The 13746-nt window shown below is 35.9% G+C and overlaps 1 protein-coding gene across 2 annotated transcripts in view; it reads right to left on the bottom strand.

The window, feature by feature from the left end:
• Positions 1-2140: 2140 nt before the first annotated feature.
• SCEL (sciellin) overlaps positions 2141-13746 on the bottom strand; it is a 50359-nt gene continuing 38753 nt past the window's right edge. For both annotated transcript variants that reach the window (XM_042806180.1, XM_042806181.1), the window contains 5 exons: positions 12745-12834; positions 9250-9324; positions 7830-7938; positions 4845-4947; positions 2141-3817 (listed from right to left, as the gene is read on the bottom strand). In XM_042806180.1, the coding sequence (XP_042662114.1) occupies positions 3801-3817; positions 4845-4947; positions 7830-7938; positions 9250-9324; positions 12745-12834 (394 nt within the window). In that variant the 3' untranslated portion in view covers positions 2141-3800. The remainder of the gene's footprint in view (positions 3818-4844; positions 4948-7829; positions 7939-9249; positions 9325-12744; positions 12835-13746) is intronic.

The raw sequence follows: 13746 nt of genomic DNA, 5'->3' as shown, positions 1-13746 counted from the left end.
CACAGCTATCCTGGGGGCCATGGGCCATAAGGATCCACCCTGCACTGATCAGTGAACATGGCAGAAACATGAATGGGAACATCTGGTTTATTCCACACACCAGCCTGTTCCACTGTGTTACAGCACTTGGTTAAAACACAGGTATATTGGGGGGGAAATTGAACTTGGCTCTCCCGCTTTCTGGGCCAGTGATCTGTTCAAAGAGAACATCATCATGATTTTAAAAGGCAGTAGATATGTGGAGATTTTTGAGGAGGTCTGATTTTAGCAGCCTGTTCCAAACATGTTTTGAGAATATCTGCAGATTCTTCTCCCTGAAATGCAAGGATTGTTTCTAAGTCCCAGTTTTACTGATGCAGGAGATTAGAGCGGAGTTGCTCAGACCAGGCAAAGCACAAAACAGGACAGTAAGCCTTTGAAGTCAAAGAAGGAACTATCTCATGAGTGTAAGACCTCGGTGATTCTGCATCACTTTAGCAGCTAAATAGATCTATTTTGGTCAACGATTTCAGACTTTGGCACATCAAACCTAAGTATTAAGTGTCTTTGTCCTTTGTCTTTATGGAATGAAGGATGGCTCTGCTGTTACACTGCTGTGAAGAAAAATGAGGTGTTTTGATGCAGCAGAAGGGAGAAAAGGAGGCTACATTTCTCCCCCATAGTCTGACACCAACTTGACTGGAAGCTAAAACCACCTCCTGGTGTAACAGAATAGCTACAGTGAGCAACATGCAAGTATGATTAGAAAGCAAAACCAACCTGGAAAAGTGACTACGTTTCATTCTAAACAGCAGGGTTATGTTAAAACATCAAGGCAGGCAAGTGGAGTAGCACAGTTCTGACCCATATATATTCGGAGTAAATTAACTGAACACATGAAACTATCCCAACATGACACAGATCTCCATACCAAGGAGCAAGGAGTAGAACTGACCCACTGAATAAAAGCAAGGCCCCTTTGATGTTGATCAGTTTTCTACGAGCCTACCTAAGAGGGCTTTACTAAGTAACAGAGAGCATGTCTTGTCAGAGTCACAGAGATGCTTATTTCAAGAGGACAAGGATGAGAGGACAATGCTACAGATGTTTGTCACCTTGTGTCAAGCACTGCTAGGGAGGGAATGCTCAGTCTGAGCATTCTTTAAGAACCTACAAAGGATACAGGAAAATATATTAATGCAACAAAGCTGTTCTTGTGACATTCCTTGTTCTTATCAGTAGCTTTGAATCAATCTACATGTTTAAATGCATCAATATGTATTATATACCTTATTTCACTCCTTTCCTCTTATTGCTTGATTCTTCCCCCTGTAGAGATATGCCCCAGCTTTGTAAAATAAAGTATCCATTACACATTGAAAAAATGAGCCTGATGAATCACAAAACCACACATAATTTAGTACATCATCTCTCAATACAGCTTTTCAGTCTAATTTAATGCATTATTGAAGATAACGCGTTCATTAAAACAGCTGCCAGCAAACTGTTCATTTGGATTGTTTCATGGAAGCACTAGTCAAAAAGAAATAAAACACCACATGCTAATGATATGCAAAAATGACAAAAAACAATTAAGTTTTGATACATTGGTATTGAGATGTTAATATGATTTTTTTTAATGAGTACTGCCATGCCAGCTTTTATATGGTAAATATCAAGCATCACAAAACCGGTGTTTCTTTTCAGCAAACTTACAACATGTAATAAAAAATAACAAAAAAAACATATGGCAAAATTACCAGGACTGTTCAGCAAGGATGAATTAATGAGCACAGAATTATTATTTATTGTTTCTTATTGCCACTTCTCTGTCAGTGAGCATTTAAGTAGCAGATATTTGGATCCTGGGTTTGCTCCTGGTCTCTAGTGAACTAAAATCTCTCATCCCCTCAAATACTAGGAAGTCCTGGATGATAACGTGCTGGCTCAAATGAACGTGTAACATCTTCCATTGTATTGCCTTAGCAATAACTGTTGGCCTATGAACAAGACCAAATTTGTGACCCCAACATTAAAACTTCACCATTGTTTTTCTCCACCTGTTGTGCAAGTCTCATTGTTTCCTGGTGAAGCACAGGGCAAATAACAAGTATAGTTTAACTCGAATATGTCATCAGCAAGAGACATACACCAGAAAAAATATCTATAATAACAGGTTTATTAAAGTTACTGCCATTAATTCATAAGAATTTTTCATAAAATAACAAACTACCTACTGTTTCCTGGCTCCTTTGCATATCAGTCTGAGCATCCTTTAAGCCAGGCAAGACAGATTGCATCATTATTCAGCTGTAGGCCCAACGGTTTAAATTACACAGACATCCATGCCTTCCATCTCCACTACTGAGTGTGCAGAAGAGGAGAGAAAGTTTGGCTGCGACAGCCATTCAACAGTCTAATATTAACCTGTGGCTTTTGCACATTTCACCCTTCTAAGCTCTTGCTCAGGTCCAGCAGCCTCTGAGCACTCTAACTCTGTCATGGTCATATCCAAGAAGTCCTTTTAAGCTGAGAAGTAAAGGAGAAAAATCAGTTCTGAATAACTGTGATCTAAAACATCTCATGGCAGACACTAGTAGTCAGCACTTTGTCCAGTAAACTACTGAACTATTAATTACTTTAGGCAAATAAGGCAGGTAACTATTGAGTGTTGCGGAAACGCATTATAACAAAGCACGAACTCTTCTTTCAGTTTCTGTACTTTAACACACATACTCTGTCCAAAAGGAAAAAAAAATGCTTTCACCATAGTCTCAAAGGAAGGAGTTTATCTGGCCTAGTGTAGATGTCTAGGAATCTGAACTATTCACTCCAGGTTCCTTTGCAAACCATGGAAAGTAAGATGTACGTTGAGAACATGATTAACATCACAGTAAAATAGATGTTTGCAATCTGACCAACTGAATCCCTTCCTAAAAATGTCTACTTCTCTATATGACTATAAGGACAGAATAGATCAAATAACTTAGAAATAGATATTTACACTGCAGGTCTTTAAATTTAGGCCAGATCAATCCATCCAAAGTGTCTAGATAGTCAGCTTAATAAAGTAGGAAATATAAATACAGCAACATAATGTCACACAAAGTCTGTATTTCATGATTTCATGGCAACTGTTAAGTGTACGCTTCTTAAAAAAAAATGGTAATACAATTTTTACCAGATTTACAAACATGGAGCAGGATACTTCTAATTAAAACCCTATAACAATATTTGTCTAGAATCCCTCTGCAGTAATAGAGATGCATTTTCCAAAGATGACTTGTTCCATCTTGAAGTTATCATTTCAGTTCCTTGGGAAGAATCTTTGTCTAGAGATTGATGTCTCTCCTCAAAAGTACAGGGTGAACTCACTTCACTCTGTATGAAGATAGTTTAAACCCGATAGCTGACTTTTAAATGACTAATCTTTGATGAGATGATTAATCCCATGCAGACTGTATAAAGATCTTTAGATCTGAGGAGATGTGTTCTGTAAAGAGAACACAGCCCCTTCAAAACATATGTGTAGTTCAGAAAATTTCAATAAATTATGGTTAGTTTTACGTACGGTTTATCAGTTTCACAGATCTGATGAATATATGAACAATATCTTGGTTTAATTCCTTGAATGTGTGTATGAAAAGGCATCTAAATACTCATGAAATTAATTCCTTTGGGAACTATGCAGTAGGACTGCATATAGAGTATTTGTTCCTAGCAACAAAAAAAAATCATATTTTCCATAGTGGTTGAATTAACAGGCTGATACACTTAACTAAATACTAGTGGAACTTCATCATGCTTTCTGTATGTCAAAATTAGTAGATCCATTTTTCTGCAAGAGAGAAAAGATTGATCAGAAATGCCAAGCAAATCAATATTCTCTAAATGTCACAGAAGGAAACTTTACATCATTTTATTTTTTTAGAAAATCTACTGAAGTCTGACTGTCCCATCTTGTCATTTGCTGAAACAGACGTCAATTTATAATGCTTAATATACAGACCCTTGGTATGTCTTCCTACAGATTTATAACTGTCACAATGCCGTATTAATTTTATAATCCAATTAATTGCAAAATTCATTCTTCCCATCAAATTTTGCAATGGCATAATAACACAAAGTATTTTAACAAAAAAAATGGATTATTTTCATTTTAGTTAACATGATCTTATCTCAGAAGTATGTAGGTGAACAACAGCTGATCAGAGTACTTCATCTGTGTTTCCAGTTGTCTTTATTTGGTACAGAGGTTCAGATTTATAGTATTATGAATTAATAATTACCATCAACAGAGAAGACTTAAAATCTAGCAACTTATAGAAAAATTAATAAAACAAAAGCTTCATTCTTCACTGCCTTGCACATTTGTTACTCATTGTGCTCCTCACAAAGATAAGAATGGTACTCACGGTATAGTGTTTTCACGATGATTTAATAGATTTTATATCTTCTCTTTATTGGTCAAAATGACTACAGTAGGGGAAAATGCCTCTGAACCCTGGCTTATTTATTTCAATAGCACAGCCTGATTCTCAGATAGCCTTGTAATACTTGTCACTCTCAGGGCAAGATGTCATTGCCCTACTGTAGGTGTCTCCACTGACTGCACGGGTAGGACCCTACAGATTACGAGACCTGAAGAGATCTCCCTCACAGGTACAGACTAATTATTGTGTCTAGAACCCGGGGTTGGATATCATCCTAAGCAGGACAGTCTTACTGAATGAAATACTATGAAAAGGTTTAAGCACACAGAAATGAGCAAAAGGAATAGCTGTGTTGTAATATATTGAAGTTCTATGAATGAAACTCCCTACATTGTTTTTCTTATGTTCAATATGATACATATTGCATCTTACCTTTAACTTTGGAATAACAAGGCTCACAATGCACAGTTTGTCTGTAAATCCAAATGCTGTCTCCTGCTTTAAGATCTTCCAGTGGTCTTTTACATACTTCACACTTCAACACACGAGTAAAAGTAACAAGAAAAATTAAAGTGAAACCCTTCTCTAATATTTATTCCCGGCATGCTTTCAGGAAGTAAGCAACCCCCAGATCAGACCAGGGGTTATGAGTACTGAAATATCATAAAATCTGAACTCTGAAAGAATATTTTTAATGAACAGTAAATTAGACATCTGAATATCTCACCTTTAGACATCTAAAAATCAGATACCTAAGTCTCTTCTATAGGTTCTTTCCATACGCGCCAATCCCTTTCTTCCCACTGACATTTCCAAAGGATATTTTCTCTGCCTTAACGTGGAAATTTATTCTAAAAAAGAATCTATTCTAAACTAAGATCCTTTTGTTTCTTCATTGCATAAAGAAAGCATGATTAGGTTTAATTGTCCAACTCAGAGTAGATCTTAAAGAATTTAACCTGCTTATTTAAAAATATTTTATAATACCTTATCTTAACCATTAACTATGTCTCCCATTATTGCAGAATCTGGAAAATGCTTTCAGAAATGTCTCAGAAAGCAAATTTTTGAGTTAGAGAAGCATTGCCTATGATTCACATATGAAAATACACTGATACACACAGAGGTTGACTTCCCAAGATCACAAGGAAAGCCTACAAAGGATCAAGGAGCAAAGTCATTCAATCTATAAACCAGAATTTTGACACCCAGATCATACTTTTTTTTTTTTTCAGTCTAAACAAAGAATAGCAAATTCTGGTTCTTTTGGATATTTTATCCTCTGATAAATGAAAATCAGCATTACTTTTACAGTGCAATTCAGTAACGACTTTGCCAGCCATCCCAGAAAGGCTGTAAACCTTTCCATAATTTTCACAATGCCTGTCTATTCAGATAAATTTAGACTGAAAATCTTAATTATAAAAATTGAAAATTAACAGTCTTACCCAGAACATCCCTTTGCAGCTAAATGTATAAAGCAATTGTGTGATATCAACACCATGGACTTAAAGGGAGTGTAAACTATTAGATCCAGGATCCAGACAATATGCAATTGCCTTATGTTACACGTGCTCACTGGGGCTAGTATGTAATTGAAACTGAGCACTCAATATTGATTAGTACAACATGTTAGAGTACTAGAGAGCTTTTTTTTTTTTTTTTTTTCTGTTTTACATAACTGTGTTTTCTCTATAACTTTTCTATATAAGCTGCTAGTATTAAGGTACTGTTAAAACGGGCTGATCTCTTCACTCGTTTTGTTTCCTTGCATAACTCAGCAAAGGGATGGGCACATTATCAAAGCTTTGATCACCAAGATCAGCTAGAATTTTTATCCAGAGAAAAAACCCTACAATTTGGATTATTTACTCACTAAACATTTGGTATATACCTTTAGAAGGAAACAAAGACCTTATACTGCTGTCAGCTACATACAAATCTCTAATGGATACAGGGTATTTGTAAGGAGCTAAATGAATATTAATGATGAGAAATTGCACTACTTAGCTAAATACATAACTACAAGCATGAACCACAGACCTACGTTAGCTGTTTAATTTTTTGCCTGTGCTTTCATAGATGTTTAGTTACACAAAACTTAAGCTGAATTTTGCTGGCCAGACAGATCCCCACTTGGGAACAGGTAGCAAAAAGAACATAATTTTAAAAATAAACTTATATATTTAAAAGATAATTCAACCAATACTGACATGTTAACATTCCTAACTGCATGAAAAGCCCCTTCCTTTGTAAGTGGGTTCATATATCTTTTTAGAATGGAAGCAAACCAGAGCTTGTATTTACTCACAATAATAGCATTGAGAAGGTATTACATAGTGATTTCCATGGAAGAAATTGCATTTCTAGTGCTCACAGTGCTCAGAAAATCCATATGAGGAAAGAGTATATGTAACTTCATACATGTTAAGTACAACCTTACTGCTGTATTCTGCTTTGGGTTACTTTTCATGCTAGGTAAAAGAACTGCTGTCAGAAGCAAAAGTAAAAGCTATGCGAGACTGGGCAGAAAAATGAGCTGTGCTAATGCAGTGATTTTGCCCAGTATTGTTTGTTAGAACAACAAACCCTGTGTGGAGATGCAAGCAGTATTAAGATAGATGAGACAGAAGAAAACAGACTAGAGGGCTGAACACTGGTAGGCGTACTCTTGAGAAAAGTTTAACAGTGAATTTTAGGCTGAGGCTTAGGCTTTGGAATGACAAGCAAAAAAAAATTTCTTCCATGCTTTTATTTTTAGTGGAAACAGGAAAAAAAATGTACATATTTTTAAATAAACAAGACGGAGGCAAAAACATACCCAATTTCAATACTATTTTATCCTACAGCAGAAACTGTCCATAAGACCCAAATTTTAACCAAAACTTTGATTCCAGTGGGTTACCCCTATGGCTTAGCTACCTCTTACTAATGCATTTGAGTGTGGCTTCTGCACAAGCCATGGTTTTAGATGTCACTTAATCAAGATCATCTACAAAACTTCGTAAGAGAAGAAATAGAATAAAATTTTATAATATGAAGAAGGTGTAAGTAGGATATAATTCACTAGATCAGACTGGAGGCATGTATAACTGAAGACTTATAAATGTGTAGGACATTCAGGACATGTTCCACTGCATCCTTTATCCTCCTTGTGGTTGCAAGACAGAAGGAGAGGCAGAGAGAGGGAGAGTAGAGGAAGAGAAGAGGGAGAGAGAGATATGGAAAGAAAGAGGAAGGGATTGTGTAGGGGTGAGAGAGAGAGGCTAGTATTTCCTACATTAAACTTCTCCAGTGTGCAAGCCCTCCTCCCAGGTGGAGAAGGCCTAAGGCCTAAATGCTCTCTTATCATATGTGTAATATAATGCAGGTATTATATTCAAATTATATTTCCAGTAGCAGGTGAAATCTTCTTACCTTGAAGCAAGTTGAATGACAGCAAATTTGCAAGGCATCTAAGATCATTTTGGCATCTATGCCCAAGGGCTTCCTGCAGTATGTACATATATCTTTTCCAATTATACTCCTGTGTATATAATATAACATCAGCTGTCAGAAAAAAAGCTACCATTGAAATCTCAAGGAGAAAATTGATAAGTTTAGTGCACTACATGGGAAAGACATTTGTATACTGTACAGTGGCCATAAATGGAAAAATATCGTGTATATTTTCTCCATTCTAGCTGACAGGTGTAATATATATGTTCATGTGATGGGCAAATTGCTGAGCATAATTGTCAGGTAGCAAAAATACCTTGATAGAAGGAATGGTCTTCTTTTGTGTACCAATGTCAAACAGTAATGAGACTGTATTAAGCTGCTGAATGTCTGGGAGCATGTATACTAAATGGGGATGAAGTGGAGGATAATGATTTTAACATTTTAACCACAAAAGTAAATGGTTAGTTGAATTCAAACTGCCGTCATTTGATCAGTCTGATATAGAATTCTCCTCTATATTGTGGAAGTGCCTGAAAACATTTTTAATTTTCTGCACTGCAGAGAGAAATCCTACCTTCATGGCAGTTATAGTGAACACATGTATAGAACAATCTACCTGGTATTCATAATAATATTTTTAAAAATTTTCTCAGCTCTTTTTGCATTCTTATTTGACATCAGTCTGTACTTTCTCTAGATACAACTGTTGGTGTTGGTTTTGCACTTACAAAATCAACTGATCTTGATCCTTCCCACTCAATGATAAACTACCGTACTAATGTTTAATCATTCTCAGAGTTCCTTATATTTATGTTGGAAAGGATACAAGTTTTTCTGATTAGGTGTTTCTAAGTAATGGGACTACCCAAATTATCTGAATTGAAAATAGTGGGCACATTTAATTTTTTTTTTTTTTCCCACAAAGTAAGACATTAGTGATTGAGCAAATATCCTTCTTATATTTTGGAGTATCTTAACTGGTGTGAAAACATAAGAGTTTTTAACAGCCTTGTCATGTGAACCTTTTCCTCCACATCTGTACATAAAGTTGGTCATTACAGACACCGTTCTCACAAAGGAAGAAAATGTTGCAGAATAAGCAGCTGCCTGAGGTAGAAACCTGCAGAATCACAAAGCCAACTCTATCACTTAAGGCACTGGCTGTTGTTTCTATAGATATTTTAAAATGTCAGCTGTGACAAGCCTAACATAATGTCAGGCTGCTGAGCTGCGGTAGTGATTTGATGGCAAGATCCCACTGAAAAGGAGCTCTATAAAAAGCTGTCTGATGAGCCTAATGGTGACTTCCACTGCTCTCTTTTGTCTGAACACTTGAACGTTTATGCAAAATTTCTGTGTCCTTTGATACTTTGCAATGGTATTAACGTGTACTTACCGATCAGAAGTAGAGTAAACAGTTTTGATAGTATTTCCTGTTATATTTTCTTCATAGCCACGATATGGTGATTTGCTGTGAAGCAATGAGTGCACAGTAATCATTAAATGGTACTTTTTATTTTTAAAGGTTTTGCTACACTGATGGTAAGATGCAAATTAAACTATTGTAACATGCTTGTAAAAAAAATCATCATACTTGGTAATGAGTTCTTTTTCTGCATTTTCACAACCATCAAGAAAAATATATCAAATAAAAAAGCATAAATTAGAAAGATAGTGTCCTTAGACTGTGTTCTGCTGTTGAAGGATTCTTCAACATTTAAAAATTAAATCCACAAGCCCATTGAGCAAAATCTACATGATGGTATTATGTTTGCCTGTGCTGATATTCCAGTCTCAATGATACGTATCAGGAAATGGTTACACTGCATTTTTTATTTTTTCCCCCCTTCTTTCACTAGTCCTCAAAGACCTGTCAAACAACCAAACAAAATTACATGTCCCTAGAAGTGGAGTGAGGGTCTTTGTAATACAGGCTGTTCAATGTGTGATTTGTGTTCACTAAAGTAACTGTATTGTTCTTTGTATCAGAGTAGGAAGGAATATACTGAATTTAACTATCACCTCCTTTTTTAACAGTCCCAGTTCTAGTCGCATAACTGTCAGTTTTGTTTGCATGGAAGGGATGAGCATGTATGTGACAGCTGAGGAAGTCATCTTGCCATAAATGTTTGGAACATTTCTGAATTGATTTAATTATCCTATTCCTCCAGAAATTCATAAGGTATATGGTAATTATTATGTGTTTCATATCACTCTTGAATAATGTTTAGCAATGCTAGGAACAACTTTTTATAATAATGTGCATTTGCAGAACAAGTCTTTTTTTTTCAGGGAAAGTATAACGGACTGATAATATGCATGTGAAAGGTGTTACACAGACCAGATAGACTTTTCTACAGACCTGTCTTTTGTAACGTGTATATTTCTTTTTTGATTTCTATGCAACACCAGAAATGTATTAAAATTGCACAGTTACTGAGAACCTTAAATGATAAATGTTTTATTTATATTTCATAGAACATAACAATATGCTTGTTATTTAATAGTAATGTAGCAAACCTGGGTTTGCTAACCACAGAGAAAACATCTTCTCAAATGAACACCCAGTGCTCCATTTACATTTCAGGCAAGATGAAAGTAAGCTTACTAAACAGGAAAGCAAACTGAAGCTAAATGATTGCCTTTTGAAAGAGTTTTTCTGGCTGTTTTTGCACCAACCAAGCTAGACACATGCACTACATATGTCACAGGTGCAAGTGCCTAAAGTTTCTTGGCTATAGTGAAAAGTGGAGTAGGAATATCAACTCTCTATTCCTATAACGTATGGGCCTGTCTGTGCTTCTTTTTGTTGTTAAGCTTATTTTTCCCCAATCTTCCATTTAAGTCACTGCATTTAGCTGCAGAATCTAGTGCAGCGTCTGGTTGAAATTTGAAATCATCTAGTTAAGTCTGAGTTGAGATCAGGCCAAAGTGAATACTGTGCATTGCACATGCAACATAATACGGGTATTCAGATGCAGCATGCCTGAAAATAATGCTGTTTTTCTTATAGAAAGTTGTCTAGAGAAAAATATTTTCCTCAAGTGTCCTAGTATAGAGAAGAGTGTCCCTTGGTTTTTAATAACTGGCTACATTATTATGGTTGAAATATACAAAAATATGTATAACTCCATCTTAAAAAAAATTGTACTGTATAAAACAAGAACCTATGAAGCTACAGCAAAAATATTTCTGAAGCATCAGTTTCTAGTCTTGACAACTGAAAGTGTGAGGAAACTCAGAACCTTTTCAAATAAATGCATAGTCTGACAGCTTGACATGACACTAAGTTAAATCTGAGCCACAATGCAGCCTGAGAACAGTATATCTCATCAAGTCCCTTCTTTCAGTTCATATCACTCACTCCTTTACTTGCTATGATGTGACCTGTTTATACAGCAAACTACTCAACAATAAATACTCTGTAAAACCTATTGATAAAACCTGAAAGAATAACCTGAAAACACCATTAATTTGGTAAGATTTCATGAATTAAATTGGGATTAGAGCTTCAGGTAGGACGTATACATTTTGTCAAGTGTGAGATAACACTGCATGTTGAAGTGCATTTGTTGCCCTGCCATTCCTGTATTATTGTTCTCTATTTTAATTTTTAAAGGTATTCAGAATATTACACCTCAGAAGCTGTATGTCTGCAAAATGCTAATACACTTTTGTGTTGAATAGTAATTTTGAGTCTTAAAATTGTATGCTATTTAGATTTTCTTTTATTCTCAGCCAATTTATGGGCTTGGCTTTCAAGGCCATGCAGAAGTTTCAGAATGCACAAAATTCAACTTCACTCCAACCTCCTGCAGCAAATGTAAGAAAGTGAGAGATCAAAGACCAGTCATACCCACACCAAGGCTCACGTGTGCATATGCTTAAGGATTGGGACATTTGCCATAGTTCCCATAAGGTACCAAACTGTGACTGCTATTTTCCCTATTACTAAGGCTCAATAGAAGATTTCTCCTCTCCCGTCCAAGTCATCAGCCTTGACTCAGGCAGTTCATGACCACTATACAGCAACACAACACCATATATATAGGACCGTGTCTTTAAACAATCCTGTTGACATTAATGCTTAATTAATTAATAGATGGGTGGGTTGATACCGAATATGGGTTTTCATAATCCAAAAAGATCTTTCATTCAAGAATTATATATTTTTTGTTGTCATATTTCTTGAAAATACATTTTGACTGTAAAGAGAAATACATTGTTTCCTTTATTTCAATTATTTCCTGTTGCCAACAGACCCAGTGTTTAGTTAGTCCTATTAAATATCCCTACATCACATTTTTCACTCAGATTTGCAATACATGTACTTGTAGAGACAGAATCTAGCTAGAGCAAGAATATTGCAAGAGAAATGGTTTTTAAAATAGTTTGTACCTTGTCAAAAAGTCAGAAACCCATGTTACGGTGACTGGGATAAGAGATGATACATGGGTTCAGTCATCCCATATAGTTTTAAGAACTTAACAAGGCACCTGAGTGAAGAGTGTAATGTTTTTCCTACAGTCTCAGAAAGAAATAAGCCCCCTGAGAGCACAGTGTATCTAACATGCAGGAAATGCCTTTCCTCTATTGGTTATAGAAAAATTCTGTCGTAACCACTCTCCCAAATTTCATGCCTCAGCTACATCTCTAGAGCTACACAGGGCATGTCTTGTGTTCCTCACTCTGTGCACTAGAGCTATGCTTTGTGGGCTTCTATGCATGGGATCCTGGAAGCAGAATTTGGAAGGGGGCTGGCATGATTCCAGAGACCAGCCTGAGGTTTCTAAATATCCCTGAAATTTCTTGCATAAAAATGGTTTCTTTTATATTTTTGCAAGCAATGACACTTTACACATTATGGTTCTCAATTCATTGTCTGCAGTACCTGGTCTTTCTTTCACTGTCACTGGAGTAGTTTGTTTCTAGGAGGTTGTTTGGAGCCCTTGGACGATTTTCATATGCTTGCTCAGTTGTCCTACAAAAAAAAAAAAAAAAAAAAAAAGAAACCAAATAACAAGAAAACAAACGCTTTTTAGAAATCATTTTCAGCTACACAGCTTTCAGCTTACACTTACAGCTATAATACACTTGCAGCTATAAATGTAGAAGCTTGTGCTAAAAGCAGTACGCAAAGTAAGTTTATGCTTTTCTTACTGTTGTTAAATTGTTACTTGTGAAAAATAATGGAATCACTGATCTATAACTTTAAGTCTTCTAGTTCCTGCTAGTAGATATATTCATATCAGAAACTTCATCTAACTTTAATTGAACTTTAGTTTCCTCAAAGTGCCCACAGAGGTTTTTAACTGTTCAGTAATATCTCAGTGGTTGACAGCATTCTGCATTTTCTTGGCAGTATTCTAAAAGGTTTTGTTCTTGTTTTTACTATATTTTAGTTCAAAATTTTCTTTCTTTGGATCTACTACAGTTAAGTTTTTATTAGAAATGACCAGCTAAACAGATATGTAGACTGTTATTTCAAAAAGCAGGATTACGGTTCAAGCAAAAGAAACTTTGTTTCCTGCAGTTTTCCCTGCCACAAACATGACATGCAACCAAACATAAAATAAACCTTGTCAGACAAATTATAGGATTTAAGGAATAAGTGCTAATAATGTTTTTTGATGATTTTACTAAGCAGCTCAGACAAAGGCTGCTCTTGTTTGGTTCTGCCAAAGGTTATATTCTGAAACAACTTGATGATTATAAGCCTTAACTGGATGTTTGGGCTGCAGCTTGATTTATTTCAGGGAGCTTGCCAAGGTCTGAAGCTTTGCTAAACGAACCTTGCTCAGTGCTGGTCACTGTTTTATATGCATAGCATGCTGCATGAAGCATCACCCTCTATTGTGCTTGACTCCTAATCTGGCAGGCTCCCCTTCAGAAC

The sequence above is a fragment of the Tyto alba genome, unplaced genomic scaffold (genome assembly GCF_018691265.1).
Source record: "Tyto alba isolate M040663 unplaced genomic scaffold, T.alba_DEE_v4.0 Super-Scaffold_45, whole genome shotgun sequence".
Classification (NCBI taxonomy): domain Eukaryota; kingdom Metazoa; phylum Chordata; class Aves; order Strigiformes; family Tytonidae; genus Tyto; species Tyto alba.
The sequence above is the reverse complement of the archived record's forward strand: the minus strand, read 5'-3'. Positions and strand labels throughout refer to the sequence as shown.